Below are 14,201 nucleotides of genomic sequence, written 5' to 3'. Positions count from 1 at the left end.
ATGTGTACTTTTGGGATGTGCTACCCATGGCTGGCTTTCTGAGTTTGGTGTTACCCTTTAAAATGGCCTTTCCAGTCTCCTAATTATTTTATTTTACTTGGTTACTTCTTAATTTGTATCCTATTTACATATATTTGTAGCTGCTGTTTGATTTTACCTAATCAATTTGTACATGTTTGTTTAATTTATGAGCTGTAGCTTCCATTCATTTTATAAAGAGAAGGGACATGAATTTTTTTGGGGGGGCGGGGTGGCGAGGTCCGGTTGTGGGGTCTGAACTCTGGGCCTGGGCGCTGTCCCCTCAGCTCTTCAACTGAAGGCTAGCGCTCTAACACTTGAGCCACAGTGCCACTTCCAGCTTTTTTCTGCTTATGTGGTGCTAAGGAATCAAACCCAGGGCCTCATTCATGCGAGGCAAGCACTCTAACACTGAGCCAACTTCCCAGCCCATGAATGTTTTATTTATCAGTATATTTCAAGGTATCTAGCAAAAATAGTCATAAAAGAAAAATATTACATGAAATAAAATGGATAGATAAATCTGATATGCTCTAATAATTATGTGTTTGATTTGCTGTGCTCCATGATGAAAAGAACTTTAACAAAGTTCCAGTTTTTAAGTATTTGTAATATGCAACATAGAAAAATAAGTGTTTATATTTTTATAGTAATAATGATTAATCTGTGTTTCAGAAACTTATTTTGGAGCTCAAAAAAAGTCCCATTGCAATTTAGTCAGAACTTGTCATATTGCCCATTTGCTGATTAAAGCTAGCATAATTCACACTGCCTAAAGTGATATTTTTTTATTTTAAGCAGAGAACAGAATTCATCTTTGTGGTATGTATTAGTTATAACAAAGCATTTTAAGGGTGGATTAAATAGCACATGAAGAGGTTGGTTCCAGCTGTTTGGGACAAGGGAGCAAGATTGTGGTTCGTTACTAAATTGCTCTCTCAAAAACTAGTCAGGCATAGTGGTACATACCTGTAATCCTAGCTAACCAGAGAAAGGAGGGACACAGTTTTAGGCCAGCATGGACAGAAGCTGGCTTTGGACAGTGATCCTTATTTCTAAGCCTCCTGAGTAGTTAGGATTATAGGCCTATGCCATAGTGCCTAGCTTTGTGTACCCTATCTTAAAATCAAACTGAAAGTAGAAAAGACTTGCAAGGTAGTAGAGCACTTGAGGGCCTGAGTTAAATCCCCGTTGATTGACAGACAGACAGACAGATAGCACTTTATTACTTCATCTATAACCTGTGGCTACAGGACAAAGGGTTGAATTTCTTGTAGTTTTAAACTCCTTGGAACCAAACCATATTGGTCTTTGTATTTTAATAATGAATAAGATTTTGTCTTTCTGATTACTTTCTTGCTTTTGTAGATGCATTAGTTATGTTAGAAAGTGTAAAGTATTTTACTTGTCACTTTGATTTTTAATGTAGTTGTATAAATCTTGCCAATTCATTTATAGTTAACAGTAGCTGTATATTGTGTTGTTTGAATTTCAGTGAAAATTATTGACAGAAACAATTTTAAATATTATTACAGTTGCATGCATGTGTCTTGTCAGAAAAAAACTTTTAATTTGTAATTTTAATGATTAAATTAGTAAAATTAGATAAACTTGTTAGAATTTACTGTGGTAATCATAGAAGTAATGTAATCATAGATCATGTACATAGTAGGTTTTTATTTGCTGTGAATTAGTACTGAAGTATAAGTTTGTTTTCCAAATGTATTCTTAAAACTAAAGATAATTTAAGAATGTGTACAGTTGGAGCACTCCATTTGAGAGAAAAAGATTAGTATCAACTATTGTTATAACACTGTATATACTTAATATACACATAAAACCATTCAGCACCAGTGCGTCTTAAGAGCTAGAAGATAAAGATTAGAAAGGTTGAGACATCTCACTAAGAAAACCCACAATCACCCTTGAATGTGTAGTTACGTAGTTTCACTTTTTTTTTTTCTTTTTTGTGCTTGTTCTACGGTATAAACTCAGGGCCTTGCACTCTTATTGGCTTTGTTACAAGGCTGGCATTCTACCACATCTCTGCTTCCAGCTTTTTCTGGTCAGTTGGAATTGGAGATAACAGACTTTTCTGCTTGGGCTTGGACCAGTATCTTCAGATCTCAACCTCCTGAGTAGCTGTGATTACAGATGGGAGCCACTAGCTCCCAGCAGGTTTCACTTTTCATAAAAACTTCCCAATTCCTTTTTTTGTCTTATTTCTGCATCTTTTCGCTAAAAGAAAAAAGTGTGTAAGGATTGAGATTTTTCTTGGAATATACACTCATCTTGAATTACATACATAAAAAATAAACCTCCAACATGGGAACTATAAATAGGAAGAATTCATGCCTTCAGAGTATCTTCTAAGTCAGGTCCCTCTTCAAGAGGTTGATTATCTTAGGAACCATCTTTCAAGTCCAATCTGGATGTGTCCCTTAAACATTTCCTACCTAGAAAACATCCTCCTTCCTCTCTCCTAGAAAGCTTTTTCTTTTCATTTGGTCCAAGGCTTAGGAGGGACTTCTGGTGGTGGTTAAAAAGCTGTTTCATGGCTAGAGACAGGCTCAGTCTGAAGCCCCCAAGGCCAGGCCAAGTCAAGTAGCTTGTAGCTTCTGGGCTTTGGGGCCTCCCAGTTGTACTTAAGGATGAGTAGCAAGAAATGTTTTTTGACTGGCTTAGCTTGGTAGCTTGACGGCTTGCAGGGGTTAGTCATATGTTATCTTTTAGCGATGAGCTTTATGCCTTCATCTAGGAAGTAATTCAAAGGAAGTTCCAGAAATGAGGATCTGAATGGGCAGAAATCAGGATATGTAGATCCAAAAGGGCTTGGTTCAGGTTCTTTCCAGGGCCATTCCACTCCCATGGCATGCAGGGTATTATCTTGGTTTTGCATGTTCAGGAGACCTTTTGTGCCATTGCATTTCTCCTCAGCCAACACAAGAAAAAGAGGCACTCAACCTCCAGAGCCACAACTTAACAGTTAAAATAGTTCAGATAGAGGTAGGTCTATGAGGCTTCATACACAAATTGATGAAGTGATTGATGGCAGTCTTCACACCTTGTTGGAATCTGAGAGCTTGTAGGTCATCCTTGTGGAATCACAAAAAAATAGATGAGTGAGAATGACTCCAGAAGTTGTAACTGAAGAGATTTGAAAGCAGTTGTTGGTTGAAGGACATGAAAGTCTTTGAGTCTGTTTGATCCAGACACTGGAAGCAAGATTCAAATCCACTCGGTCTGGGACAGGTGTGCTATTCCTAGCATTTTCCTCCTCTCTTCATAAGCATTTATGGTTAAGTTCATTTTCCTACAATAGGTATATGAAGAGTTGTGTGCTCGTCCACCAAATGACTTAATTCCAATAACCAACTCCTGGAGCTTGATGCCAATCCAATTTTATAATCCTGTTCTATATCAGTGTTTCTTGACTTTACCTCTTGTCTTCATTTTGTTTTCAGATATGTTTGTCTTTTAAAAAATTCATTCTTTAGCCAGCCTCCCATTAGCTCACACGGATTTGATTATCCCTGTTTTTGTCCTACTGCTTAGAATACATACTCTTTTTTTTTTTTTTTGTGAACACACTGTACAGAGGGGTTACAATTACATGGGCAGGATGATGCGTACATTTCTTATCAAGCATTGCAGCCTCCTCCTTTGTTTTAGTCTTTTGAGGCACATTGTCCTTATTCCCATAATTTATCAACTCAGAGCTTCTGATTTCATACTGCTTTAGGATCATATACACTTCACCTAAGATTGGTTTTCAAGGAAAGCAGTGTAAGTGAGTGAATCAGACTACCTGGGTTCATAATTCATAAACATGTAACTTTAAATTAACATTCTTAAGTTTCAGTGGATTTTACAGAGATTTTTCTAAAGCACTTGGAACAGTGTCTAGCACATAGTCACTAAAGTAGTGCTTATCATTCATATGTTATATTATTCCTAAGAATGGTTAAAAAAAGCAAATCTGACTCACAGCTATGAAAATCCACTGCTTGCCCCATAATTTTTGTTTTCTTTCTCTTTTCTATACTGTTGGCACTTAGTGTAACATTATGGTTACATTATTATACATCATTAATATGATGTTTCAATTTAATTGAAGGATATACTCCATGTCTAGTGGAATAAATACTGGAGATGTTCTATGGAACAAGTGACTGATAGATCTTAGTACAGTTATTCATTTATTTCTTTTTCAGAAATAAGAGTATTTATGAGATATCATGTTTCTAACATCAGAATTTGGGAGTACAAAGACATCCATCTAAAACTAGCTTAGTCAAAATAAAAAATTAAATGTAAGGGTCACAGATTTCATTAAAGATAGGACTGTATCCAGGCCTCAGGGTTTCAGTGGCACCAGAATACATTTCTGCTTTTTTACATGATTGACTTCTGTTTTCAGATATGTTTTTGTCTTATGTTACTAAGTCTCCTAGATTCACTGCTTTAGACAGTCTATGTGTCTGTCGTTAGTTACTATTAAAATTCTAGAAACAATCTGGGTATCTTGACACATACTGTATCTGCTGCTATAGAATAAGGAGTACTGTTACAGACCAAGGAGAAATGGAAAACTCAAGCACAGATCCATTCTGGGTGACAAGTACGGGTGCTGGTCTGAGTGTTGTCAACTTGGTTATTGTAACAAAAGGAGAAGAGGATATTTCTAGACAGATAGGTATTAACGGTGCTTTGCTATCTGGGACCAAAAATGCTAGCAGAATCTGCAAACTTCTTAGTCTATGAAGATGATGATGCCATTATGTTGTTAAAAACACATAAGCAAAGAAGATATACAACATGAGTTGGCAGATTGTTTCTTCAGAGGAGAGGCAACAGAAGAGGCTCAATTTTTTGGCAGAGAACAAAGAATGCCAAACACCAGGAATTGATGATTGCCAAGAAATGCAGGTTGTCCTCTCTCAGATTCTACTTTTGAGTGCAGCCAAAAATAAGTTGCTGGGCATATTGGTGCATACCTGTAATCTCAGTACTCAGGATGCTAAAGCAAGAGGATCATGAGTTACAAATTTGAGGCCTACCAAACAATAATTTTTTTCCGGCCCCTCTGGCTGTGTTTTGCTTTTTTTCACTTTTTAAAAATAATTTTTATAGGCATACTGTTTGTGCATTTTTGAACAGTGCAATAATCAAAGGATAATCAGCATTTCAATCTCTTCAACTTAAATTTTTTTTTCTGCAGTGCTATGGATTGAACCCAGTCATTTTTCTGTTAGGAATTTGGTGCTTTTCTAGTAATTTAGAAATACAGGGTTTTTTTTTAACCAGTAGTTAGTTTATTGTGCTAAGGAGGAACCAGAAGTGATTCTTTTTTTTTTTTTTTTGTCAGTTGTGGGGCTTCAACTCTGGGCTTGGGCACTGTCCCTGCGCTCCTCAGCTCAAGGCCAACACTACTGCTAGAGCAACAGCGCCACTTCCGGTTTTCTAGTGCTTTATTGGAGATAAGAGTCTCACAGAATTTCCTGCCTGGGCTGGCTTTGAACCATTATCCTCAGATCTCAGCCACTTGAGGATTATAGATCTCAGCCTCTAGGATTACAGGCGTGAGCCATCAGTGCCCAATCCCAGAAATAATTTCTGCATTGTTGTTTTAGTGCCCCTTATTAACTTTCTATCCCCTTTTTTCCCTCCCCAGTCTCTAATGTAAACTATTCCATTCCAGTTTTTAAAAACAGGATTTGTTCATTTCTATGCATGAAACTAGCATGAGTACTATTTGTCTTTCTGTGTTCCATCCATGTTGCTGTATATGATAAAATTAATGTTTTAATGGCTAAATGGTGTTCTGTCTATCCATTAATTTGAAGGACATCTGAATTGATTCCACCTTTTGTCTATTGTGATTAGTACTACAGTGTAGGCATGAGAGTGCAAATATCTTTTTAATATAAAATGATTTTTGCTTTAGTATAAAAAGATCTTAATCCTTTGGATATATATGTAGTAATGGATTTGCTGGGTTATATGGTAGTAGTTACCGTACCGTTTTGTATAATGACTATACTGATTGTACATTCCTACCAATAGTGTATTATAAGTGTGTGTGTGTGATATTTGTTATTATTCATCAAGCACTCTGACATTTGAACCTTGTCCTCTCTGCCCTTATATTTATATTTTTACATCTTTCTAAAAATTAGCATATATTGATAGTACATGGGAGTTTTAGGGTGATATTCCATTTAAAATTTTCTATTTAAATTTTAGTAGAAAAATAAATTTTAATAGAAAATTCATAGGTTTTTTTTCTATTTTCACATATATGAAAATAGAATATATAGTATATATATGACATATATATATATGAAATGGGAAATTAAAGCCTATACACTATATATATATTAATATATATGTGTGTGTATATATATATATAGTGTATTTCCATCCCCTCTAGCATCTTCCCTCCCCTCTCCTGCTAATCTCCCCCAAAGAATCCCTTTTTACATGCCCATCATTTTAGGTTTAAATTCCACATACAAGTAAAAAACACAATGCTTAGCCTTTTGAGCTTGGCTTATATTACACCTGTTCCATCTAGTTTCTGTAAATGTCATGATTTCCTTCTCCTTTAGGTCAGAGTAATATACACCTTATTCTCTTAACCTATTATCGATTGTTTGTACCTAGGCTGATTTCACAGCTTGGGTATTGTGAATAGTGCTGCAATAAAACAGGTTGTATGCAGGTATCTTTCCCATATATTCATCAACATTCCTTCAGATGTATGCCCAAGATACCAGCATAGGGTCTTGAGGTCGATGTAATTTCAGTTTTGTTAAGAACCTCCATACTGATTTACATAGTAATTGTACTATTTTACATTTCCACTGTTTATAAGGGATCCTCACTTGCTCGCTAGCATGTATTATTTGTTTTCTGGCTAGGCAGTTACTCTACCCTTTGAGCCATGTCCTTGTTTAATTGCCTTTATGACTTGGGTGAGATGGTATCAGTATCATTTTGACTTGTAGTTCCTTCATGACTAAGGATATTGAACATTTTATTCATATATTTATTAGCTGTTGTACTTCTAAGAATTCTCTGTTCAATTCATTAGCTTACTTATTGGATTATTTTTGGTATTATTTGAATTTTTTGTATGTTTGTTAATCATTTACCCACTGAACAGTTTTTGTTTTGTAGTTTATGTCTTGATTCTAATTGTTTCCTTTGATGTGCAAAAGCTTTTAATTTCATGTAATTCCAATTGTCTGTTCTTGCTCTTGTTTTCTCATTTCAATTTTCTACGTGGATATAGATAACCAATTTTCCCAACCCTATTTGTTGAACAGGCTGACTTTTCTCCAGTGTATATTTTTGGCTCCTTTGTCAAAAAATCACATGTGAATCTGTGGTTTTATTTTTGGACTTTCTGTGTCATTACCCTGCTGTCTTTCTTAGTATGATTTTTTAATACAACTTAAACTCTAGTATTTGTTGCTTTTTTTCCTTAGGATTACTTTTGCTATTCAGAGTCTTTTATGTTTCTAAATGATGAGAATTGTATTGAATTTTTAGATTGCTTTTGAAAGCGTAGACATTTTTACATCACTAATTCTGTCAGTTGGTGATTGTGGGAGGTCTTTCCACGTTCTGGTATTTTTAGTATCCTTTTCCAAGTTAGTTTAATTTGTTTAGGTCTTTTGTGTCCTTTAGGTATTTTTCTCCTTGAGGTTATCATGAATGGAATTATTTTCCTGACCTTTTTCTCAGTGTGGTCTGCTCCTTGTTGATATATGAAATACTACTGATTTTTTATGTTAATTTTTTATCCTGTTATGTTGCCAAAAGAACTAGGAGTTTTGGGAGAATCATTAATGTTGCTTAAGTATAGGATCGTACCATCTGAAAATAGGGATGATATGTCTTCCTTTTTTGCCTTATGGCTTTGGCTAGGTATATTTGTTTTTTTGTAATAGGGTCTCACTAATTTCGCATTCTCCTGTTTCTCTCTACCAAGTAGCTAGAATTACAGGAATACACTACTGCCTGGCCTCTCATTTCTTTTCTTTTCTTTTTTTTTTTTTTTTTTTTGCCGGTCTGGTGGCTCAAACTCTGGGCTGAGGCACTGTCCGTGAGCTCATCTTTGCTTAAGGCTAGTGTTCTACCACTTGAGCCACAGTGCCAACTCCAGCTTTGCTGAGTAGTTTATTAGAGTTAAGAGTCTCACCAGACTTTTCTGCCCAAGCTGTCTTCGAGCTGCAGTCCTCAGATCTCAGCCTCCTGAGTAGCTAGTATTACAAGGCTTGAGCCACCAGCACCTGGCCCAGTCTCTCATTCATTTTTGGTGATAGCCATTCTAACTGGGGTGAAATGCAATCTTATTGTTGCTTTAATTTGCATATCTCTTATCTTCTGTACTGTTGACTAAAAAAATAAGAAATTTACAAAGTAACAGTGTATTTGTGTGTACTTGTGTGTACACACGTGCGTGTGAGTGCACACACAAACATACTGTTTAAGAAGCTAGATAACCAGAGAAATTAGGAAAATAAAAACCAAAGTAAAAAAATTCTGTAACTTTAATTACCTTCCAGTAATAGATCATTTAGTAATATTTTTGGGAGAGAGACTGCTGTAGACAGTATGTCTGCTTTAATCAGATTGACCTGATTATTCATTTTGATTTCTATGCACAAGCATTTGTCATTTCCTCTGACTTGAATCAAGGCTTTTCTCCATCTGTACCAATTCTATTACTGTTTCTTTTTATTCAGTTCCTCATAAAATCTACTGTTACAAGATCTTTTCAGTCTTTTTGTTCTTTTCTTAGTATTGGAAGTGTTGCTGGATTTTTGTTTGAGAAGTGAACCTTTACATAATGAGTCATACTTTTCATCTGTGTATCTAAGAAGAAGAATTCATCCGACCATGGAAGACAGACTTTCTAGATACATTTTCCATAGTGGAATTTCTTTCTGTGCAGTTAGTGTATCATCTAATCATTTGTTTATAACTGCATGTCCTTTAATTGTGAGCTTAACTGAAGATAATGCTCAGGCTTATTACCTCGCATTAAAAAGGCTAATTTACTGATGTTTTACACTTGACTGGTTCTAAGGTAGTCACATATTATAACAGTAAAATTCTCTGGAGCTGTTTAAAATGCAGATTTCCAACCTTAAGACCTTTTAGATCAGAAACTCTTAAGCTGAGGCTGAGCACTCTGTTTTAGTAAGCCTTTAGGCTGATTTTAATACTCTTGAAGGCAGATCCAACAGTTAAAAAAAAAAAAAAAGAAAAAAAAGCCTAAGGGCAGTTATATGACTAATACTTTCTTAAAACCAGGTGGTTTATGTTTTAGTTGGAAGAGTTCAAAGTTCAAAGTAGACCACTGCCAGAAGTAATCGGTCTCAAGATATCATTCAACACACTTTCTAAAATTTGTTTATTTAGAGAGAGAGAGAGAGAGAGAGAGAGTGTGTGTGTGTGTGTGTGTTGAGGGGAATGTGTACTCCCATAGCATGAATTTGGGGCCTGGGTGCTGCCTCTGAGCTTTGTTGCTCAAAGATAGTGCTCTATCACTTGAGTCACAGCTCCACTTCTTGCTTTTGGGTGGTTAATTGGAGATAAGAAGCCTGCTGGGGCTGGCTTCAAAACCACCCTCCTCACATCTCAGCCTCCTGAGTAGCTAGGATTACAGATGTGAACCACCAGCTCCTGGTGAATATTCTTTTTTTTTTTTTCCTTGCAGTTTTGGGGTTTGAACTCAGGGCCTCATGCTTGCTAGGCAGATGCTCTACTACTTGAACATGCCTCCAGCTCAACACACTTTTAAAAATTACAGGTAATAGTAGCATATCAGGATAATTTTGAGGATGAACTAAATCTGAAACAAGGTCTTATGAATTTTTAAGGTCTGTGTCAATCTTAGTTGCAAACTGAGATGCTAATGTTTTCCCTGGTTTGGCTCTTATTCATAGTAGTAACGGTAGTTGCTGGAACTTACTTCTAATTTGGGTTGCAGGATGAGTTTAAGAAAAGCTCCATGAGTTTAAGGAAAGTCACTGTGATAGTAGGTCTAGGCTATCAGTGCATGATGTTCCTCTGGCTTCCTTAATTTCAAATAAAGGTAGCAGATAATACTACCTGCTACTTTTAAACCTAACAAGATACTGTAATGTTCTGATTCTATTTTCATTCTTTACAGAAATAAAATCAAAGTACCTGGCATAAATGCCTGGCACATAAGAAATACCTTACGACAGCTCTTTGATATTGTGTACGAAACTCAACCTTTTCTGTATCTTAATTCTCATTCTGCTTATTTTATCTCTTGATTTTGAAGAGATATGCTTAAATTTCAGTATCATATGCCTGATCGTTGGCTGTTATGCCAGATCTTCATGGGCCAGGTCCTTGGATACTACTGTTTGTGCTTTGAGAACCACAATATGAGTGTGAATTAAATACGTATGCTGGTCATTCTGCTTGAGTGTCAATATGTTGCCTAATGTGGTTACTACTTTTCAGGCTGTAGCTTCTGTTAATCATTATGTCTTCCAGAACTCTTTAGAAATAGGTTAACAAGTTGATTTTTAACTAGAGTGTATTTTCAAAGTGAATAGAAGTATGAAATTTCATTTTTTTCCTATAAGAAATGTTCATATTATAGTGAGTCAATTGCTCCTTGCACATGGACAATAAAGATTTAATTCTTGTAATCTAAGTCATAGTGTCATCTGGTTATATTGTTGAGTTCAAGGTATATTTCACACAAAGTATATTTCGCAGTGTGTTTATCATTTGAGTTAGAGTTATTTCTGCCTACAAATAAGGTATAGAATGCTTGAAAATTATAAAAACATGTCTTATTTCATGAATAATGTATTTCTAGGTTCTAAATTTGACACTTCTCTGCCTTTAAGAATGTTTGTGTATATGTATATCTGTGTTGTGTCTAATATGTTCAGATGATTTGGCTTAAACATTCCTTTTCATAACCAGAATATTATATTTCCTGGATACCATTACTTGATTACTTATTAGAGTACTTTCTACAGGAAACTTATTTCATTTTACTGTTTTAGGTTCTTTAACCACAGGGGATTGAGGAATATTATATTAATACATTATAGGCTTTTTAAAGTTAGAAGGGTTAACTCTGGTTACATTATATGAAATGTGTATGCCACGGGGTAGGAGAGTGGGAAGGGAGTGGTGCCTGTGTTGGAACCTAGGGCCTTGCATAAGTGCTGTACCATTTCAGCTACAACCCATTGGTTTTGTGGGGAGGAGGGAGAGGGTTTTTTGTTTTATAAGAAATTGCTTAATCTTCCTACCTATGTTTCCTCATCTGTGAAATCAAAATAATATAACCTATCAGTTACATATGGTAAAGATTACATGAAATCATTTTATTTAGAAATAGCCATAGGAAAGAATGTATGGCTAAGTTAATTTTAGACTAGTGTTACTTTTTATTATACTTAAAACATATTATGGATAGAATTGATCAATTTATAGGTTTATTTAAAAATGGAATTTAATATTTCATATAGTTTTAGTTTTGCTTTTATGATTTTGAAAACGCTTCAGTGCTAAAAATAGTCTTCATAGAATGAGTAATATGTAGATTTGTGAATTATGTAGAAATATGAAATCACTGATTGCAGAAATTCACTTTTTTTGGTGTACTTAGGAAGGTGACATGCCAATTCATGAACTTCTCAGCCTTTATGGTTATGATAGTACTGTTCGACTACCTGAAGAAGATGAGGAAGAAGAGGAAGAAGAAGAAGAAGGTGAAGATGATGAAGATGCTGATAATGATGACAACAGTGGCTGTAGTGGGGAAAATAAGGTAAGAGTATACACAGTAGTTCCTCTTTTATTTGTGGACTTCGTATCGTCCAGGACCCTCAAGGGATGACTGAAACTACAGAGTGTACTAAATTCTATAATTTATAAAGTTAAATTCTATCATTTATAAATTAGGTACACTAAGATTAAGTACTAAAAAATAACATATTCCAGAAATAAGTAACTGGAAATCTTCTGTAAATATTCCTGAGAGGTAACAATTAAGTCTGTGTCATTTTGTCTGTCAATGCTTTTTTGAATATTATAGAGCAACTTTTAAATAATTAAAGTTAACTGGCAGTCCTATATTTTTACTTTATCTACTTTTTTTTTTTTTTTTTTTTTTTTTTGAGGGTCATGGGGCATGAACTCTGGGCCTGGGCGCTGTCCCTCAGCCCTTCAGCTCAGGGCTAGAGCTCTACCACTTGAGCCACAGTGCCACTTCCTTTATCTACTTTTATTACTTATTCTGAAGTAATTTTAGATGAAAGAAGGGGATCAATTTGCTGTATACAAAGTTGCTGTTGGAGTGTGTGTGTGTGTGTGTGTGTGTGTGTGTGTGTGTGTGTGTGTGTGTGTGTGTGTGTCAGTGTGTCAGTTATGGAGCTTGAACTCTGGGCCTGGGTGCTGTCCCAGAGTGTTCTACCACCTGAGCAACAGTGCCATTTTTGGTTTTCTGGTGGTTAATTGGAGATAAGAGTCTCATGGGCTTCCCTTGCTGTGGCTGGCTTTGAACCTCAATCCTCAGATCTCAGCTTTCTGAGTAGCTAGGATTACAGGCAGGAGCCACTGGCACCTGTTGCAGTATTTTTAAACCAAACTACTCAACAATACTGGTATTGTTAACTAAACTGTTTGTGGATTTTACCACTAAGATCCTTTTTCCTGTTCCACATGCCAGCCCAAGCCACCATATTGCACTTAAGTCTTCTGGTTATATTTAGAACAAAATTATCTGTAGCCTTTCTTTTGAAATAGTGTTCTTTACATTTTAAGTTAATAATTATTATTACTATTAATAATTCCATAGGAAGAAAATACAAAGGATTCATCAGGTCAGGAGGATGAAACTCAGTCTTCCAATGATGATCCATCACAATCTGTTGCTTCTCAGGATGCTCAGGAAATAATCCGCCCACGCCGATGTAAATATTTTGATACAAGTAAGTGTTATCATTGCTTTAGTTAGAATATAATTTTCACTTTTTTGAATAGTACCTACAATTCTCGTGTGTTTTTCACTACTCTGTTAGGCTTTGTTTATTCTGAAATCTCTTGCACAAACAAGTAGACTTTGTTACTGGTTATTAGTTTAACAATAATTCAGGCCCCATTTTCAGTGAATATTTTACAATAATTATGATTTTTATGTACTACCTGACTTTTTGGTGGTGGTTTTTTGGTTTGTTTTTTTGGTTGGTCGTGGGATTGAACTCTAGGCCTGGGTGCTGTTCCTGAGCTCTTCAGCTCAAGGCTAGTGCGCTACCACTTGAGCCACAGTGCCACTTTCACCCTTTTCTGTTTATGTGGTGCTGAGGAATCGAACCCAGAGCCTCATGAATGGGAGGCAAGCACTCTACTGCTGAGCTACCTTCCCAGCCGTTGGTGTGGTATTTTTTCTCTGTTTTTGGTAGTCCTTCAGCTTCATTTTCTATATATTCCTCTTACCCTTTTTAAGAAAAGATTATTTTTCTTGCATGACTTAATAAAAGGATACAGTATGAGAAACATGTCATAAAACAATTTCTTGGGTATGAAAACTTCATAAAATGTACTTACACAAAGGTGACTACAACATCATCACTACATGGTATAAATCTCAGGAGGACACTATCATATTGCAGTCTCATTGTTCAGTTGTCAGATAGCCCATGATGATATATTCATGAGCATTGCTTTCTCTAATCATGGGGCACTCTGTTCTAAAAGTGGTTCACTTTAGGTAAGAATACAGGTTTGTATGTTTGACCTGCTGTTCTGTAATGTTTCATTCTAAGCCCAAATTGATATTCTAAAACAGATCCTTGATAAGAGCAATTCAATTACCAGTATTATCAATTTAAATTCTTAAGCTATAATTCTGTACCTTAAAAAGGAGAAAGCTAATTGAAAGAAAATAAATTCTCATTATAAGGTAATGACTGATTGAACATGGATACTCTGTTTGAATTATTTGTTATATATTTAGTGTAAATTTTTCATATAACAATAATAATAAAGTTTAAAAGATCTATTCCAAGTAAAGGTATATTAATATGGGAAAAATAATTGTGTTCATTTTCTTTGCATACTAAAACATAGATGCTAAGTAATTAACAACTTTGCCTTTGGGAAGAATATTG

The 14,201-nt window shown here is 35.4% G+C and overlaps 1 protein-coding gene across 11 annotated transcripts in view; it reads left to right on the top strand.

Moving 5' to 3' along the window:
- Mier1 (MIER1 transcriptional regulator) overlaps positions 1–14,201 on the top strand; it is a 57,194-nt gene that overhangs the window by 21,768 nt on the left and 21,225 nt on the right. For all 11 annotated transcript variants that reach the window (XM_070025772.1, XM_070025773.1, XM_070025776.1 and 8 more), the window contains 2 exons: positions 11,699–11,860; positions 12,890–13,022. In XM_070025772.1, coding sequence (XP_069881873.1) covers positions 11,699–11,860; positions 12,890–13,022 — 295 coding nt within the window. The remainder of the gene's footprint in view (positions 1–11,698; positions 11,861–12,889; positions 13,023–14,201) is intronic.

The sequence above is a fragment of the Dipodomys merriami genome, unplaced genomic scaffold, assembly GCF_024711535.1.
Source record: "Dipodomys merriami isolate MVZ:Mamm:240054 unplaced genomic scaffold, mDipMer1.0.p SCAF_172, whole genome shotgun sequence".
NCBI lineage: Eukaryota > Metazoa > Chordata > Mammalia > Rodentia > Heteromyidae > Dipodomys > Dipodomys merriami.
Note: the sequence above shows the minus strand (reverse complement) of the source record. Positions and strands in the feature narration are given on the sequence as shown.